Source organism: Ziziphus jujuba, chromosome 11 (assembly GCF_031755915.1).
Source record: "Ziziphus jujuba cultivar Dongzao chromosome 11, ASM3175591v1".
NCBI lineage: Eukaryota > Viridiplantae > Streptophyta > Magnoliopsida > Rosales > Rhamnaceae > Ziziphus > Ziziphus jujuba.
In genome coordinates, this window is record NC_083389.1 from 15,110,873 (window position 1) to 15,131,830 (window position 20,958).

At 31.4% G+C, this 20,958-nt stretch overlaps 1 protein-coding gene and 1 long non-coding RNA gene across 3 annotated transcripts; one reads left to right on the top strand and one right to left on the bottom strand.

Annotated features, from left to right (window-relative positions):
* Nucleotides 1–1,778: 1,778 nt before the first annotated feature.
* LOC107432632 (probable fatty acyl-CoA reductase 4) lies at nucleotides 1,779–16,771 on the bottom strand. Of its 2 annotated transcripts, XM_060812561.1 has the most exons (8): nucleotides 16,612–16,771; nucleotides 16,190–16,293; nucleotides 15,845–16,044; nucleotides 4,372–4,472; nucleotides 3,876–4,071; nucleotides 3,168–3,329; nucleotides 2,947–3,028; nucleotides 1,779–2,229 (listed from the first exon to the last, which is right to left on the bottom strand). In XM_060812561.1, exons 1-8 carry the CDS (start codon nucleotides 16,688–16,690, stop codon nucleotides 1,939–1,941), a joined length of 1,215 nt encoding a protein of 404 aa, XP_060668544.1. In that variant the 5' UTR covers nucleotides 16,691–16,771; the 3' UTR covers nucleotides 1,779–1,938. The 2 variants fall into 2 exon arrangements, with proteins under 2 accessions (XP_060668544.1, XP_048321837.2); XM_048465880.2 differs by lacking the exon at nucleotides 1,779–2,229 and having other exon boundaries at nucleotides 2,938–3,028.
* LOC132799825 (uncharacterized) lies at nucleotides 11,026–12,204 on the top strand. The gene is made up of 3 exons (XR_009634724.1): nucleotides 11,026–11,300; nucleotides 11,443–11,544; nucleotides 11,927–12,204. It is a non-coding gene; the product is annotated as an uncharacterized LOC132799825 (long non-coding RNA).
* Nucleotides 16,772–20,958: the final 4,187 nt, after the last annotated feature.

Sequence of the window (20,958 nt, forward strand, 5' to 3'; positions counted from 1 at the left end):
TTCTCAAAAAAAATAAAAATAAAAAATACCATTACATTATACAGCGTGCCCCCTAAAAATAATTCATGCGTCATTGCCTACTCATAATAGTTTTAAACTTGATTTCATGGGCCTAAAAATATTTTCCTGCACCAGTACATTGTTAATTTACAACTTTTTTATTTTTTATTTTTAATTAATACTCATGAGTATCAAAATCTAAACAACTAGATTTCTTGGTAATGATTCTTTCACGAGATGATCTATTTTGGTTTGGTGATGAATTTTAAACTTTTCTCAATAATTTAAACTTGATTTCTTGGATCAAATGAGCTTTTCTATTTTAGTGCATCATTTACAAGTCACCTATATTGATTTAAAATTTCGGTCAGTTCAAAATTTAAAGATTATAAGTTCTCGTGGTAATATAATCCTTTCATGAGAATTGAGATGATCAATTTTAGCACCCGAACACGTTTTTACTTTTTCACGATGGTTTTGAATTTAATTTTTTGGGTCTAATAGTCTTTCCTTTCTATACTACTATATTTGAAATTTCTTTATTTTGAAATTTCTTTGGAATCTAAATTTAAAGACAACAAAATCTATTGCTAATGATTCTTTTACGGGATTGTTTATTTATGCTTGTGGATGTGTTTCGACCAGTTCACAACGATTTTAAACTTAATTTCTTTGTCCTAATAGTCTTTTTTACATACACCAATACAATGCTTAAAACATTATTATTTTGAATTAAAACTCCTACGTACGGCTCAAAATCAAAAGATTACATGATCTATTGATAATATGATTATATATGTTTATAACCATCATTTGATGACGTATTTGATGAGGCCGGGAATGTGAGTATTCACTATGTAGTCTTCCCAATCAATGCTCTTTGGATCAAAATTAAACATTTCCATTTCCTTGCAGCTCTTCCTTAGCGTTAGTCGGAGCTGCTCTGAGTTCCCATAATCGAATCTAAATATTACGAAGGTGTGTATATTATTCTTGTGTTAGATTATGAATCTATAATTAATGCCACAAATAAGTTGTTAATAATCTACATAACGAAAAACACTAATCACTTACTTCCCACTGAAAAACACGTAGGGCTTGTAAAGCTCTATCAAGCGCTTCGTTAGTTCGAGTTTTCGATTATTCTTCCTGTACGTATCATGAAAATTTTGACAAGTTGCTCTACTCCCCAGCATTAGTATCTGCATTTAATTAGAAAATATAATAAATGAAGCACCGTGTGTGTGTATATATATAGATTCTCATGATGTAACTTCTTGAATATCAAATAAATGATGTAATTAACTTCTGTTATTTAATTAAAAACGAAATTGATCTGTTAATACCTTTTAAAATAAAATAAATAAATAAAACTTATTAGATCAATCTGATAATATGATGCTACGGTTTTTCATCACAAAGTTAAATTTGCTTTGTTTTGTTTAATTGAGCTTTGCCTATTTTAAAAAATATATATATAAAGTTTTTTTTTTTTTTTTTTTTTTTGCAACATTGAATTTGTTTTTATTTTTTCTTTTTAACATTAAACTCATTACAACTAGATAAAAGGAGAAAAGAATTTAATTCAAGTTAAAGTACGAATCTGGACCTGGAGGTATATTTTCAGTAACAAATTTTTTTTGAGACAAGCCTAAGAATACAATATAAATGATTGATTTGATAAATTTCTGGTGTATATATATATATCAATATATTAACCCATTCTTTCATTTTTGTCGTGTAGTAATTAAAAACACATCGCTCTATATATATATATATATATATATGGAAACAACTATTAATTGTTTTGTTTACAAGAATGATATTTCAGTCTTCGAAAACCATAACACGTAAATTAAGATGACAATTTAAACCTGATCAGCTACTAATTCAGTGCATTATTTTTCACCGTCTTTAATTTTTAGACTAGAGAGAAGATTAATTAAGATTGACACAAACCTTTATTGGTAGCATGAATCGAATCAGCATGTACATCTGCAGAACAGCCGCATTGCTTAAGAGAACAAGCTTTCCAACTTTGACTGGATTTCCCTTTTTGCCTTCCAATGGATTTTTGGTTAAGTATTGGAAAAAAAATCTTCGAATATTAGGCATGTCTATAGGATTTTTCAATGAGGATCCAATTTGGTAGATTGTTGCATCAGAAGATTGATTTGCATGAGCTGCCATCGCTGCAAGTATTATATTTATCACCATGTCACCAGGTATCTGCATAAGTTTTTTTTTTATTAGTCTAACATATATACATATACAATCAGTTCTTATAGGTTGACTTGATAATACTATATTAAAAAGAATTTAGATCCTCTATTTGTTTTGTTGTATTCTGGTTTATAATTCATTCAAAAGCTATAAAATCAATCATTTAGAATTAATTTTAAGAGATCACAGCAAAATTAAACAAACCCAACAAATCCAAAATTGTGATTAGAAATTTTAATAGAATATGATTTATTGCGTGTATATATATATATATGATAATAATAATAATAATAATAATAATAATAATAATAATAATAATAATAATAACAAAAACAAAGACAAAAAAATAAAATAATAATTTAAAAAAATAAAATTAATTAACAAAGCAATTAATATTTAAAACTCAATTTGTTTTGAATTTCCCCAAGCATATACATGGGAATAAAGATCTTCTGTTCCATTTTTTCTAGTCTTAATTCCTATTTGACCAATAATAGAGTCTTACCTCATTTTTAAAATCACTTATTTTTTTTCTTCACTTAAAATTATTTTATTTCTTTGTTAATATTTTTAATTGAGATGGCATCATAACATTGGTAGACAAGGAAGGTCCGAATGAAAGAGAAAAAAGGGAAGAAGATTAGCATTTTTTGGGCAGTGGCTAAACATTATGAAAACGTCTCTTTATCCTTTTAATAGTAACTATAGGCATTTTTAACTCACCAGATCCAATACTAACTTGGGTTTACTGAGGAAGAATTTGACTTTCCCTTTACCATAACCGACAATTACACTGTCAATGGTTCTGTATATCCACAAACACTAATTAGATTTATTTTGTTGTCTTAAAATAAAATAAAATATGAATACCTCTTATTTGTCATATCCTCCAATATGAATATATATAATATTTGCAATTTAATCCTTTACATTAATTAATTTACCTCAAACCTTCAATCCAACCAGGGAAAGGTTCTTTGTAAGAGCTGGTAACCATAGTTGGACGTATGATGACTAGGGGGAAATTTTCTTTCGAGTTCCTTAGGCATATCTCTCCCATTGCCTTGGTAAAAACATAGGTATTTGGCCATCCATATAGTTTTGCCCTTGTATTAATCAACAGTACAAAATAATTATGTTCTGAAGGTAATTAGATTTTTCTATGTTTAAGTAATTCTATAAGCTATCCACCAAAAAAAAAAAAAAAACAAAATGCTATAAGAGAATTTCTTTTATCAGCTTTTGTATTAGTTTGAAAGCCAAAATTTGAAAATATACATTAATAGTTTTCCCTGTTTAATATAGGTTTCATTTTGTAAAAGTAAAATTTTAATATCTTAATAAATTCGTATTAGACTATTAATGCATATATATATATATTATACTAGCCTCTAAAGTTATTTAATGGCTATTAAAAAAGGTATGTGATACTAAAATAACCAGAATGGCCTCATATGATGAGTCTGATTCTATCTATCCATATATATATATATATATATATTACAAGTAAGTTTTCTACCAATTTATGTGCTAGCATTTTGGTTTTGACATTAATTTGATAAAATTTGGAGAAAAATGCCTAAAGGAATAAGAATCATTCATGCTGAATTTAAATCTTTGGTGGGGAGCATAGATGATATTTATTGATAAACCTTTGAATGCCAAAATCCCTCATGGTAGTTGTAATTGTATCAGCAGAAGCATTTTGGTCTCGCAATTCCTCCAATTTCTCTGCCATCAATTTCTGTTCTTCTTTGAAATCTAGTTTAGAGGTTACTTTCAACGTTTTGCCCGTGTAAAACATTTCATCCTCTAGTATGAGTCCATCCCTTTCCCCGCAAACGTAAGCTGAAAATAAATGTTAAAAGGATTTAATTATTTAAGAAAGACTAATATACAATGCCAGCTGTATAAATGTTATACACCACAAGGAGCCTTATAGTTTAATTATCACGAAACTTTTTTTTCCCCCATAAAAATGTTGTTATAGTCTATGGTATATTTGTTCGCAGGCGCTGAACGTTGTAATCAATTAGTAGATTACTGCTTATAAATTTATTTTTTAATATTAAATGTTTATGGTATTTTTATGCATTAATTTGTTCATCACACACGCATATTTAGAGGGAGAGATCATGAGGAACAAACCTGTAGATAGGTGGACAAGCATCTTTAAGTTGGTACATTTCTTAGCAAAGCTAAGCACATGCAGAACTCCCAACGTATTGGTTCCCAATGCGACATCGTATCTGCATGAAATTGTTTTTATTTATTTATATAAATTAATATACAAAGAATATATTGATGTTTTTGGTTCATGGTATTATAAGGGTAAGTAACACTTTATCTTGAACTATCACATGTTTTACACCTTAATCTTCAAACTAGAAATTAAATTAATGTTTTTGTTAGATTGTCCTTTAAAATTTCAAGAGATGAATTTAATAAAATTATTCATACACAATTTATGTAATTATAAACTATCGAATTGAACAGATGAAAGAGTAATGTTAGAGAAAAATATATAAAATAAATGATGATCCATCTACCAAATTGAATAGATGAAAGAGTAATGTTAGAGAAAAATAAGAAATGAATTTTATAAAATTTTTTAAAATTAATGACTTTTTGAATACCAATAGATTTTAAAAGAATTTTACAAAGTTGTAATTGAATACACATGGTTTTTATAGACTTTTATAAAATTTATTAAAATCTAAATTAAATATTATTGGATTTGTGTTAATTCTTTTAAAATCTAAATTAAATACCTTTAAACTTCTAAACACTTTTAAAATTCTTTAAATTCTAAATTGAATACACCTTCCAATTCAAAATTCAACAACTACATTCAAAAATGAAAAAGTCCCAAAAAAAAAAAAGGGACCCACATGTGAGAAGGAGTGTTAGAGAGGAAGCCCAAAAAAGGCAAGCCTATATGTGAGGGAAAGTATCAGAAGAAAATATAAAAGAAATAAAAATCCAAAAAAAGCGGGCTCACATATAAGAGGGATGGGCCCACATGTGAAATAGAGTGTTAGAGAGGAAGCCCAAAAAGACAAACTCAACAACTTCATCTAAAAATCAAAAAGTTGATTTCAAAACTCAATAAGTCCATCCAAAAATCAAAAGTCCAAAAGAGGTATCTCCACATGTGAGGGGAACGGGCCCACATTTAGGAATGTTAGAGGAGAAGCCCAAAAAAAATGAACCTACATGAAGTGAAATATTAGAGAAAAATATAAAAAATAAAAGATAAAAGTTCGAAAGAGACAAGCCCACGTATGAGGGGAACGAATGTGAAGTCCCACATCAGTTGGAAAAAGGAACGACACATTCTATATAAGTGGGTGTGGATACCTTTCCCTTGAGATGCCTTTTAAAACCTTGAGAGCTAGGTTGTAAAAGGATTCCCCAGGCCCAAAGAGGACAATATCTCATGCGGGTGGTCTGGACTGTCACAGATGGTATCAGAGCCGGACCCGGATCGGTGTGCCAGCGAGGATGCTGGGCCCCAATAAGAGAGGATTGTGAAGTCCCATATCTGTTGGAAAGGGGAAGGAAACACTCCATATAAGTGTGTCAGGACCCGTCCAGAATTCCTCCCCGAAACCCTAGACAAGCCCTGATCCCAGGGAAACCCTACCGGACCCTCCAATGGAAAATCCGGCAGAGCCTCCCCTAAGGGATGGACTTACCACAAATTACCTGCACTGAAAACACACTTCTATAATCACCCCCTTATTTCTCCCGCAAACTACAAATTGTTCCACAAATTTTAGCACTTCAAATAAATAGCAGTAACTCAGTGCATACATAACAACTACACATCCAATACAGTATACAGAGCATTATACAGATAATGTGGAATTTATACAATGACAGATAAAAAGCAATACAGGATGGAGAGGAAAAAAGGGAAGAAATACTTCTTGAACCGTCGGCAACGAACTGAGACGTTGGGCTCGCCCGGACAATCAACGTCTCCAACCGGGACCTAGAAGAACGGAATTTAAGAGTGTGAGATGCTAATCATCTCAGTGAGTGACCCTATCTACTGTACAATGTAATATCTCGGTAAGTAGATAAATAATAATTAATTGGAAATAATAATTTCTCTCAAAACCCTTACAATTCTCTTAGTTTGAAAAGTTCCCCTTTTAAAACCTTTTCACAAAACCCTTTGTTAGTATTCCCCTAAAATCAAGACATCAAATAAATAAATACCAGAAACAGTAATAATTATAATTAGGGGTGGGCTCGGTGCGGATTGGTTCGGTTTTTGGGGTTTTTTTAAACCTAACCGACCAATTCGGTTTGGGTTGGTTACATAACCGAACCGAACCGAACCCAATACAAAAACCGAACCGAACCGAACCGACCATACTTGATCGGTTTGGGTTGGGTTTGCGGGTTGGGCCGGTCTGGGCTTCGTGTTGGGCCTCGGCCCAAATTGTATATATATATATATTTCGAATTTGGTATTTTTTGGACCAAAATTGTATAAAACAATTTTTAGACCTTTTTAATCATCAATCTATATTTTAAATTAGATATTCTTTTCAAATTATTCTTTAAATTAAATAATTTTAACATACATCCATCCACCTAAACAAAAATACCAAATAAGTTAATTATTAAGCATCAAACATATTAAATAATACAACACATAATCATACAACTATAATACAAATCTACTACTACCACCACCCAATTATAAACCATACATCAACAAATAAAGTATATAACAAGTCTACAACCATTATTAGCTACAAAATAAAATACAACCCATATTTGAAATCTAAAATTTTAAAATAAACTTATAATTAAATAAACTAATAATCCATAAAAATAAAAATTAGTTTAAATATTGTTTTCTTCCACATTCTCCATTGCATGAAAAGCCACCAGCAGCAACGACAAGCTCACTACCTCAATAAACCAAATTCCATTCATCCTTCAACAAACATTAAAATTATAAATAAACATTAAACATTAAGCATTAAATGTAAAGAATTAGCAATCAATAAACATTAAGTGTATTACTAAAATATTATCTAACGTAAAAGATAATTGATGATTTGGAATTAACAACAAACTTACCAAGTAATCATATATCAATTAGGTGGAGGTAAACTTTGTTTTGTAACCCAAGATGCTCCTAAACAAATTAAAATATGATATTAGATTAATTAGTAAGCTAAACGAAGTTGTAAATATTACTAAAAAATTCTAAAAACTCTAAAATAGATAATAAAAATAAAATTACAAATAATAATAATAAAAAAAATTCTTACCCGATTCAATAGAATCATAATATGCGACATCTTCTATTGGTATTTCAACTCTATAATCATACGTCATAGGCTTTGATTGCAACCAATTTTGAGAACAAATCAAAGCCTCCACCATTTTTGGACCCAATGAACTTCTGAATGCATCAAGAATACGCCCTCCGGTACTAAAAGCAGATTCGGATGCTACTGTAGAAACTGGAATGGCGTATACATCTCTTGCAATTTGAGATAAAATTCGATATTTTGTCCAATTATTTTTCCACCAAGCCAAAATATCAAATTTCTCACTCTCCACATCCTCACATGGATCAAACAAAAATTTATCAACCTCATTCTTTATTTCCAATTCATTTTTTTCCATTTTTCTTTTTTTAAATTGTGATTCTTTCAAACGCCGACGATCATCTATGCTTCCATCATCCAATGAATCCATCATCATCCCACTTTGTTGTGCTTGCATTGATTGACCATCATTTGAATTTGATACTTTAGAACTCCCATTCATAGAATCAATTTCCTTATAGAAGTTGTAAAGGTTAACTAAAGTATCTTTTACATCCCTAGTCAAAGATTCAACCATACCACTTTCATAAGCATCCTCAAAAAGATATGATACATATTCCAGCTTATATCGTGGATCAAGCACAATGGCAATAAGCAACAACTTGTTGACATTTCCAAGTGAACCCCAATATTTGTCAAACTTTATCAACATTTTCTTTGTCATATCGGCCATCAAATGATTTTGACTATTACTCCATTCAACAAGTGCATTATACATCAAACTCAATTCATGAAAACATATATTAGAAGTAACAGTCAAAGAGGCACTAAACTTTAAGGTAACTTCATAAAAAGTAGCAAGAAATTTCACAAAAACCCTTGCACTATCCCAATCTTTAATTAGAGGTGGTCCGGCTCTCTTCCTTCCTACTTCATCTTCCTCAAAATATCTAAGATAATGTCCATCAGCATCTATCATCCTATCAAAACCTTTTTGATACTTCAAAGCCGAGTTCAACATCAAATAGGTGGAATTCCACCTAGTAGACACATCCAAAACCACGGTTTCTTTATATTCAATTTTCTCATTCTCTACACATTCTTTAAATTTGTTTAACCTTGAAGGAGATGATCGAACATATCTAATAGCATTACGAATTCCAGCAATACTATCATGGATTTCCTTTAATCCAAATGTCACAATTAAATTTACAATATGTGCAGCACAACGAACATGTAAAAACTCACCATCCAAAACATTTCCTTTCCAATAATTTAATTTTTCTTTCAAAAAATTAACAGCCACATCATTTGAAGAAGCATTATCAACCGTTATTGTGAAAACCCTTTCAATACCCCATTCAATCAAACAATTTTCTATAACCTTACCAATTGTCTCACCCTTATGATTTTGCACAATACAAAAATTTTTAAAATTCTCTTATGCAACTTCCAATCATCATCAATGAAATGAGCGGTAAGAGTCATGTAATTGTTATTTTGAATGGAAGTCCATGTGTCCGTCGTAAGACAAACCCTTTGCTTCCTCAATGAAAACACACTCTTCAAAATTTTTTTCTCATCTAAGTACAACTGAAACACATCTCTAGAAATTGTTCTACGAGATGGCGGTTCAAACTTAGGGTTCAAAGCATTACAAAACTTTCTAAACCCTTCTCCTTCAACGTGGCTAAATGGTAACTCGTCCATGATGATCATTTCTGCACATGCAAGCCTACATGCCTCTTTACTAAATGTTGTACTCATAGAGACCAAATTGCTACTACCACTTTCAAATGAAAGAACTTGTTGCTTTTTATCCTCCATCCTATTAGGATATTTTTTGCATTGGTTCATCAAATGGTTTCGCAATGTACTAGTTCCACATCTCTTGGTATTACATGCATAATCTACCCCACAATGTTTACATTTGCACCTAGGATTATTTGGATCATAATCTGGAATTTTTTCAAAATGTTCCCAAACCCAAGATGGAGCCCTAGAAGGTTTTCTCTTTTGCGTTTTATAAGGTTTATCCAACTGTGAAGGTTGAGATTCAGCTTTATCTGATTCATTTAAATACTCTTCCAATTCATTAATATCATACAAATCATTGTGGCCTTCATCCATCTAGAACCTATTAAAAACAAAATAAACATATACATATATGTATATATATATATATACAAATATATATACATATAGCTGTCAAAATCAGCAGGCCAGGTTATATTAACAACTTCACAGCAATCAAGTCACACATCACTTCACAATCTCCAAACTTCACAGCAAACAATTTCACAGCCTATGCTTCACTACACTTTCCAAAAGCAATTTTTGACCTTCCCACATGCAAAAATAACGAGAAAAAGGCTAAGTAACTTACCTCCAAATAATAGACAATCACACAATTGTTTGTGATCTTGGAATTAAACAAAGAAAAGGAATGCTATTCGATTTATGCAAGTCACGATAGGCTGTTTGATTTTATCTACAAAACAGGGGAAAAAAATATATTAGACCACAAAGCAAAATAAAAAAAATAAAATTGCAATACTAATTAGAAAAAACAGAAAAAAAAATACACTTCTTCCATCCAAACTCCTGGTGTTAAGACTGATTAGAAAAAACAGCATTCCATAGTTTCCATGTATAATATTTTATGTATTTAAAATAGCATAGATTCTTTAAGTAATGGGAAACAACCACCAAAGGAAATTAAAAGAGAATAAATTCCAGAGAATTAGAAGCTTATCAAACCTGCCACATCTGTTCTACCATTTGGAGAGGAATTAGATTCACTGCTCAAATTAGTGCTGACTGCTGAGAGTTTGAGAAGCCTGTCCAACAGGTGATTCAGGCAAGCTGTTTGGTCCTTGAAGGTGACTGAAGAAGTAGCTTTCTTCCAATATATTCTGCGATTGTGAACAAAAAATGCAGGTTAAGGTTTTTATTCATATTTATCAAGACAAAAAGTTTTAGTTATGCATAAATAATTTTGAGTGACTTGAGGAAAAGAACCTCATATATAATTATATATAAATATATAAATAAAAAATATATATATATATATATATATGCAGCTTGTACTTTAAGTTTAGCTTGTACATAATTATGAACATTATTATGATGAATTTATATAATAATTGGACAGATACTGCCAAGTCCACCATTCAACAAAATAAGCCATTTGAATCAAACAAACAACAATATAAACACTCTGATTTGCACAAGATTTTAGGGCATAAATATAAATGAATTGAAATAAAAAAATAATATTTATTTTCCATCATTCATGCAAATGACATAATTGAGTACAAGTATGCATTTTTAACCATTAAGAGCAAGAATCAAATTGGCAATGACAGATTGTTCAACAAAGAAATTAATTTTTAAATATTTTTAAAGTTCTAGATTCAAAATTACTATTATTTGATAAAGAAATTATACATAACCCAAAAAGTTTCCACTTAGTTTTCTTAATCATTGTTCTTTTTTATATCACTTATCCCCAACCAAATCATTTTGCACCTACACCATTACACAAGAAAAGAATAAACTTAAACATCACCGAAAAGAAAAAAAGTGAAATTTGACTATCTTTTAAGAGGAAATTTGACTAGTCTGAGTCAATACTCAATATTTTATTGGATTACCGGGTTTTAGACAAGAGCATGAAAAAGTAATGAATTAACTGCCTTCTATGGCAGTCTTTAACTCTTTTTAAGCCAGCAAAAGCTCCGCTACTCACTCTTTTAAATAGATCACAGCAACTGGGTATTTTCTACTTTTCATTTTCAGTTCTCTGTATTTGCTTTCTCTGAATCTGTTTTTTTTTTTTTTTTTGGGTGTTTCCAGAAAGTAATAAAAATACTATTTTTCTGTTTTTCTGCTTGTGTTTGTTTTTTCTCTAAATCAGAATCAGATGGTGCCATTCTCATCTTGTTGCTGTATCGATTGAGATGAGAGGAGCTTCTCCGAGTCCCGTGGAGCCCAGACTCCGTTTGTCTGCTTCAGCTAAGTCAGTCTCTTTCTGTCTCTGTCTCTTTGTTTTCTGTGTTTCATTGCTTTCATTTCTGGGTTTTTAGCTTAATTGGGTTGTGAAGGATGATTGCAATTTCCCGGAAAATTGTTTAATTTGTGCATAGGTGTTTCAGTGTTTGTGTAATTAGGATGTAGAGTGAGCCTCGTGAAAGTGTTGAGTGTTACAAGATTTGAATTGTGTGAGATGCAAAGATCTATTTAATTTTCCAATCCGAAGGGAAGCAGAAAGGAACGAAAAAAAAATAAAATAGAAGTTGCTAACTCGAAATAAAATAAAATTATGAAAGATTTCCTTTCAATTTCAATGAATCAATAATCACTATAATAATAATAAGAAATATAATGATTTTTACCTGCAGAGCTTGGGACTTGGGAGGGTGACGAGTGGTGGCGTTGCTTGGGAGTTCAATCGGGTGGTGGCTGGCCGGAGGATGCTGCCTGCGAGTGGCGATTGGCGACGCGAATGCTAGGGCTTCAATTTCGTTTTGTGAGAATCTGAGATTGTGTTCTGTTGAGTGCTGTCACTGTTGTGTATTGTGTTTTCATCTTGAAATCCAACGGTGGTAATTAGATGGTGAGAGATCAATGGCTTACAAAATTTCATAGAAATAATTTAATGAAAATAATTTTTGCAAAATGGCTCTTTGGTTATGAAACGGTTCGGTTCGGGTTGGGTGGGTTAAAATTCCTTCCAACCCGTAACCCGAACCGAAAATCTAACATTTAAATATGTATAACCCGACCCAAACCGACTAAACAATAAAAACCAACCCAAACCGACCCAAATTCTTCGGTTTGGTCGGTTTTGTCGGGTCAGGTCGGTTTTTGCCCACCCCTAATTATAATTTTAATTCCAATACAGTTTCCAAACATTTTATTTTTAAAACACAGTTCTGAAAATCATTTGATGCACCCACTATATACCAGTGGCGCCAACAGTACCCAGCGTCCCAAGGTACCGCCAGACAGGAGGTTATAGAAAGAAATCGGCATACGGTCGCGTGGCGTCCCACTGCACCGCTACTAACCTGGTGTCCCGACCATGGAGGGGTGGCCACCCTCATCCGATGGCAACCACAGGACAAGCTCATAATATCACCTGAACGCTACCCACACCCACCTGCGCGCTAATCATAACCGTGTGCACACTAACCATATCACATAAAATCAGAACACTAGTACGTGCACGGTGCATCTAAAAATCATAAAATCCACATATTTAATTTATATATCAAAACTCACACTTTTGCATAAACACAGCGGGTATATTCCATCCGCTTGAACAGGGAAATTCTCCACAATTTCTTTATAATCAATCCCATAAATTCCATGATTTTCAAATCCACCAACTCCCAAATCCATCAATTCAAATATCCACATTTTCCCAATAGCATAAATAATTCTCGAAATATAATAATCAAACCTCATAATATTCCATGGGCATATTTTATAAAAATTGAAATCACCAACATGAGCAAATATTTTCCTTGAAATATTTGAAAATCAAATCGTGCCCGATTTAATATTAAAACCACACGAATTTCAAAATCCTCAAAACCATAAAATAATTCCACATGGCATAAATTTGTAAAAATGCACCTTTTCTTAAATCCAATAAATTCACAAATAATTCCACAATAAATCAAATAAATATTGGCACATAGAAATTAAATTCCAAATATTTAAATCACACATAATATATTCACCAATTAAATTCCCAAAATTAATTTGAAGGTGGGTCACTCACCTGGAGCACGCAATTAACCTACGATCCACAATGGGATCAATTCCACGACTCACCGGTGCTCCTAGAACACAATCCACACACAGTCAAATAAATTAATATTTTAATCGGGTAAATAATACCCGGTACCCGGGGGGTCAAACACAAACGTTATCCAAAATAGGCTAATAATATACCGAATCGAAGCTTGAGTGACGAGGATTACAAATCCGGTCTCCATCGACCCCAATTCCGCCGGAGGTGGTCGGAATTTGGCCGGAAAGCTTCGACCGATTTTCAATTCCTCGTATCTCGTAAACCGCTTTGAATTTTTGAGATTGGAGGCCATATTTGGACTCAGAGGACCCAAAATAGGGGGAGAGGAGGCTTAATTCGGACTGGGCTGGCCGGAACACGGCGAAATCGCCGGAAAAATGTAACCGGCCGCCGCGACTTCGCCGGCCGGCCGGCAGCCAAATTTGGCTGGTGAGCTCGCCGGCGTGTGGGCTTGGATGGTGGCCGGCGCGTGTACTGTATGGGTGGCCGGAAAAGTTACACAGGGGAGAGAGAGAGACGACGGGAGGGAGAAAAAATTTCTGCGTTTTGATGGCTCGGGGAAGAGAAGGAAGAAAAGGAAAAAAGAAAAAGAAAAAGAGAAAAAAAAAAAAAAAAGAAAGAAACGGTGTTTTCCCACGTGGGGAAAAGAAAAGAAAAAGAAAAAGAAAAAGAAAAGAAAAAGGAAAAGAAAAAGAAATAAAATAAAAATAATTAAATAATATTAATAATAATATTTATTTAAAATAATAATTAAAATAATTTGGTATTACACATGGTTGACATGTGGCACCTCACTATGGTGACACATGGTCACCTTCATTAAGTTACACGTGGCACATCGTTACGCGTTTAAAAATAATATTAAAATAATACGGTGTTTGAAAAACTCTACAGGTCCATAACTTTCAAACCACATGTCCAAATCGGACGTGCCGTTAGCCTACGGACTCGTATCGACGAGTACTTCACAACCATGCATGAGTCAAAGCTCAACCTTGCATGAATAAAAAGTCAACTCTGGCACCCCTTGGACAGTTTGGACCTCAACTTGTTTTGCTCATAACTTTCAAACCGTAGCTCCGTTTTCAACGTGCTACCAGTCTATGAACTCGTGCCAGCGTGTACTTCGTAAGGGTACCTCAGTCAACCTAGAATTCCAACCGGGGCAAAACGTCAACTTTTGACCCCTTGATCCACGGTCAAAGTCAAAGTCAACGGTCACCTCGGCCAACGTGCAAAAAATTTCGACATGGTTCGGGACGGGGTGTTACAAGTGGGTGTAGATACCTTTCCTTTGAGAGGCCTTTTAAAACCTTGAGGGCTGGATTGTACGAGGATTCCCCAGGCTCAAAGAGGACAATATCTCATGCGGGTGGTCTCAGCTGTCATAACGAACCCACATATGAGCAGGAGATCTGGTAAAGTGTGAGTCCGACGAGTTGGGTTCGAGGTCGAGGTGGAAGGGCGGTCTTCTTCTTCAGAAGAAGAATCAAACTCACAAGCGGCAACGCCGATGGCTGGAAGAAAAGGTGCCTGGCTCCAGCTGCGGAAAGTAAAAAATGGAGAATCATAACCACACCCCCCTTGTCACAACAAAGGAAAGAAGGGAAAGAACAATAAAATAAGTAGAATGTGGAAAAAAGGGCTTCTTCTCATATATTTATTCATATGTTGATATATGTTCATTCGCTCTGCTCGCGGAGCGGCATACCGAGCATAAAAGGAGAGACCTTTTAAAACCTTGAGGGCTGGATTGTACGAGGATTTTCCAGGCTCAAAGAGGACAATATCTCATGCGAGTGGTCTGGGCTGTCACAACGAACCCACATATGAGCAGGAGTGTTATTGAGGAAGTCCAAAAAAGACGGGTTACATTTGAAAGGGAGTATTAATGAAAAATAAATATCTCATGCGGGGTTCAAAAAAGACGGGTTACATTTGAAAAGGAGTATTAAAGAAAAATGAATATCTCATGCGGGTGGTCTGGACTGTCACAACGAACCCACATATGAGCAGGAGTGTTATCGAGGAAGTCCAAAAAAGACGGGTTACGTTTGAAGGGGAATATTAAAGAAAAATAAATAAGAAATGAAAATCCATATCTTATTACTTTGAGAGAAGTAGTAATTTAATTTGATATCAAAGCTAACTATCCAAAAATTCGAATTCAATACTCAACTCTCCACCAAAAATTTAAAAACACATATAATGATCCAAAAATTGAGCCCAAAAATTTATCATTTAAATTGTCAATTTAAATTATATATGGATCCCACTATTTTCCAATGTTGCCATCAATGGGATCTACATGTCCACATGACAATTTCTTTTAACATCTATAGATTGTCTTTTAAATTTTTCAGAAAACATTTTGGTTTTAAAAATTCTAAAAAATACAAAATACAGCCAATTTATATTTAACATACCAATAGCGATCTTATTAGTGATAATTATTGGTGATACAAATAGAAAAATTTTGTGATATAATTTGTATTACCTTCCATCAAAGCTAGTCGTGGCTGCAGAGTTAACTATTACGTCTATATCTTTCCACAACTTTTCCATGTCATTTACATCCAATCCCAGATTTTCACAGGAAACGTCTCCAGAAATAGCAGCCACCTTTTCTGCTATCAAGGATTCGAAGTTTGTGTCCCATTTTTCCCTTAAAACCCTGAACAACTCCTTTCCAATGACCTTTGTTTTGGTTGACGTTTATACGTAAAATAATTTAGTACATGTTAAAAAAATAACAATATTAAAAACCAAAATTGACGAAAGGAACAATAATGTTAACATGGACTTTGAATGATAAGATTATATCATAATTATAATTTGTAACCTCAGTATACATTCGTCGGGAGGCTGAGTGGCTGTCTGAAGCTCTTATGAGCAGGTAGAGCTTCTTTACATTAGGTTGAACTCTTAGCACTTTCTCCACCAACACTGCATTTACACAACCAATTACATATATAAACATATATATATATATATATATATAATTTTACTATAAAACATGTGTACGGCTTCGATGTCAAAAGCATGATTGGTAGAGTAAGTCAAGTAAATTCCATATAATCCATATAATCGGATCATGTACCAATGAGCCATATGTACTCCACCATATATGCGCTCAATACAGAGAGCGTGTATGTTTTTCATTGCAAATTAAACTATATATATATGATTATGATCTTTGAAAACAGAAACAACAAGCAGAGAATATTAATGAAGGATAAGGGAGTTTTTGAGGGGCCAAAATACTCTTTCCCAGAAAGCCGGTGGCTCCGGTGACTAATATGGTCTTATTCTCCAGAAATTGGACTATTTTTTCCAGCTCCATATTGGGGAAAAAAAAAAAATGGAAATGCAGAAACAAATTAAGACAGAGCACTTGAGATATAGAGACAGAGACTCGTGGCGATATTGTTTGCGTGACATAGAGATTTATAAGGAAAAAGTCGAATTACTTATTTAACTATGAATTAATTGTACACTAACACATGGCACATGGTGGAAGAAACTGCATGAAGGCTGGGGCCACTCAGCCTTCTTTTCTCGGAAAATGGGGGTTTGCATGTTGAGAAGAAATCTTTTATTTCTGCCCATAAGAAATAAATTCTTCGTCCATCTTAATCAAGGGTCGCATTAAGTTGCTGGCGTAGCAACGTTACCTTGCAGATCCATCAATTTTTTCTTTTTTAAGATTGAATCTTTAAATTAATATTCTCAATTTTTTTGTTGAATTTTTTCATTCATATTAAATGAATAATTAATTAGTTGGCTGAATCAGTTTTTTATTTCTTCCCTTTTGACTTGATCCAATCGAAATTTAATAAAATTGTACTATTACGTACATAATAACCTAAATTATATATAAATAAGTACAATTTGAAATAACAATCAATGGATTCATCATGTTTTTATTTTTATTTTTTGCACACCAGGATCTTAGCTTGGGCGCGCTCTATAAAGAAAAATAAATATATATGGACACATAGATGCATGTATTTTTCATTTATAATATATAATAATTCAAAGTATAAAATGATTAATAGTTTATTATAATAAAAATGACAAATATCTTCATGTTTGGTTAAACATAGAAAGTGTTTTTTTTTTCCATAAAGATAAATATATAAATAAATAAGTACTTAGGTGCTTCTAAAAGAAAAAAAAAAAAAAAACACCAAGTTAATGCTTTAGGATGAAAATAAAATAATACAAAGTACATTAATTAAACCATAAAAAATATCATAAATAACTTAGAAAATGTTTTTTTTTTGTTTAATTTTATGTAATCAAATATTCACCACTTATTCTATCAATTTTTAATAAAAGGGCTTTAAAAATAAATGCTATAGAAAATAAATGTTGATAAAAAAAAATATTTCCAAACACATTTTAAAGGTACGTAAAACTACATAAATAATATATTATGCTAAAAGTTAAAAAAACAGAAAAGTAAATAAAACAATAAATCTAATGCTAAAACTTTAAACTATATTTACCTTGGTTTATCACTTTATTATTAAAAAAAGTACATAAAATTACTAATTGAGTTTATTATATAATCTAAATTCTTTATATTTTTTAACAAAAACGATGGATATTTTGATTGGTAGCTTCGGGGGCAATTTTTTATTTTCATTAACTTTAAATAGATTATGTAAGAAACTTAAAAGGAAAATTAAAAGAAAATGGGAGTGGTGGAGGGCATTTTTCTCAGAGGACCAAGTTTAAAATTTCGTCCGTGGCAGAGGCTCGTGGAAATGTTGTTTCCTCGGCGTAGAGATTTATAGGGAAAAACCCAAATTACTTCTTTAACAATGAAGTAATCGAATGGACGAAAAGAGTTTGTTACAGTGATTAAGCACTTCTATCTAATGCCATAAACGTCCGAGTTCGAGTCACGGATGAATTTTGGACATTTTGTAATATTTAAAAACCAAAAAAATGAAGTAATCGAACACTGAAACTCAGCTCTTCCGCGTGCGCGCACGCGTGTGTGTGTGTGTGAAGAACGGGGGCTTGAAAAAAATCTTTTATTGCTTCTGATAGACATAAACTCTTGGTCCATCTTAATTAAGGGTGTTACCACGTTGCTGATACAGCAACTTTACCTTGCTGTTCCATCAATTTTATCCTTTCTTAGATTAGATATTTAAAATTAATATTCTCAATTTTTTATTGCTTTTTTTCTGTATTTTTCATTGAATTTCTTTTCATTCATACTAAATGAATAATTAATTAGTGTGTTTTTTTATCAGTTTTTCTTCTCTTTTTCCCTTCTTTACTTGATCCAATCAAAATTTAATAAAATTGCATTATTACATACATAATATTCTTAATTATATATGAATAAGTAAATTTTAAAATAACAATAAATGGGCTCCATTGTCTTTTTGCTTTTATTTTTTACTTGTTTCTTCAAAATTTAATAGGCGGTTTTTAATATTAGTATAAAAATAAGGATGAAAAGGTGAAAAATAAATATTTCTGTATCCTGGTTATTTTAAAATTTTTGTTTGTGAAAAAAAGAAAATATATATATATATATATATATATGATATGGCTTCTTTCCAGAAAAAGAAAATAAAAATGTGGGAAGTGGAGGTGGGGATAAAGTTATTTTATTTTAATATTAATACGGCTTCTTCCAAGAAAAAGAAAATAAAAAAGTGGGAAGTGGAGGTTGGGATAAAGTTATTTTAACATAAATACTATATATATATATAATTTTGTTATAGCAATCAATTATATATAATCTATATATTGTGGATTACATATAAATAGATCGTGAATCCATTAAAATCGGTAGATTATAAATAATTTAATTATGATGATAACATTAAAATACATGTGCATGCGAATAATAGTAGAATTGTATATCTATACAACCAAGCTTATTAGTCGATTTGACGGTAAAATTATTAGGACTATCTTTATCAACCAATTGTTCTTTTTAAGGAGGTTAATATTTTAAAAATACATTTATGATTTATTATATTTTAAAAAACTTCATTTTATTAAATAAAAATTTTAATATTTAATTATGTTCGTACTAAATTATTTGAAGCAATCTATATATTAATAAATAAAAATATGATGTTAAAACTATTAAAACCGATCTAATGTGAAGTAACTATATATATATATATATATATTTACAATTAACAGTAAGGGACTTTGAATAGGGTTGAGGGACTGCATCTAATTAAGAGTCCACGGTTGACATGGAGAATGGGGTGGAAAATTGTTCATTGACTTGGACTGGGTTTAGTTTGGATTGACCATCTTTTCTAACCAACTAGATGGATTTGGTTTGGTAATCGCCTAAAAAAAAAAAAAAAAAAAAAAAAAAAAGAGATTTGGTTTAGTGTTTGGCAGAAAACTATATAAGCCGAGCCCACCCAAACGGCACACATGTCCTACTATACATCACTAAGTATCGTTTGAGTGGTCTTTTTGAGCATCAAAATTTTTTATTTAGACTTTTTTAGTTTTGTTTTAATTACATTTTAATTCATATTTTTAAAAAATTATTATTCATCTTTTATTAATTAATTATTATCTTAATAGTTAAATATTATAATTATATTTTTATAATATTATTCAATATTATAGGGCAGTCAAAAATAATATTATAAGTGCATGGATTTCAATATAATTATGACAAAAATATAAAAGTATAAATGAAATTTACCCTTTGAGAAGGTTTTCACCTACACCACTAAAATTTCTTAGGTTTATCATTAATTCAAATTCTTAAAGGATATATTATATTAATATATAATATATTACATTAGAGTTGCAAAATTCTAACTCGATTATTACAAAAGACAATTTTCATATAGTTAAAAAATACAAATATGCGAGTGTATAGCTAAAAGATGTATATATAGTTTTTTTTTTCTCAAACGAGATTAAAAAAAAAAAAAGGAATGAGATGTATATTTAATTATAGTAGTAAAAAAAATGCATACATAAAAGTTTTTTTTTTTTTTGTCGGTATTGGTGCGATTTAATACTTAGATGTATATATATTTCTGCACTGCTTGTATTTAATACTTAGATGTGTATATATTTGATTATAAAAAAAATAAAAATAAAAAAATAAAAAACGAATTGGGAAAGATACCCATTATTATTGGTGCGATTTAATTCGAGAAGACACAACCCAACTACTAGTGGTACCATTCAATGCGCGTACACACATCCCAACTACTGCATTTTTTGGTGAAAACAACTTAACTATTTTTTGTATCAAGATCCTCTTCTACACGGCTTTTATTTCTGGTGCATTTTCAAAAAATATTTTTTTAAAAAAATTATTTTTTATTGATTTTGATTAAAATTATTTTTGAAAGTCAAAAATATTTCTTGAACATTGCTTAATTATTTTCAAAAATTGTGTCAAGCAAAGGTTTAAGGTGAGCCAAATAATAATAATAAGAATAATAAGGCCAAACAAAAAAGTTACAAGTGGCACCATTTAATAGGATAACAAAATCTTATATATTTTTTTGCCAAAAACATCTTCTGTCTCTAATTGCTTGTTCCAACAGCTATCTCATCAATGGATGGTTGACATATTATTAAAAAAAGTTG

Excerpts from the sequence above, each read along its gene's own strand:
- LOC107432632 (XM_060812561.1), bottom strand. The coding sequence starts at position 16,690 with ATGGAGCTGGAAAAAATAGTCCAATTTCTGGAGAATAAGACCATATTA. Across the intron at positions 16,045-16,189 it reads CCCGACGAATGTATACTGAG|GTCATTGGAAAGGAGTTGTT; the intron begins GTTACAAATTAT and ends ACCAAAACAAAG. Across the intron at positions 4,473-15,844 it reads ACGACTAGCTTTGATGGAAG|ATACGATGTCGCATTGGGAA; the intron begins GTAATACAAATT and ends AATTTCATGCAG.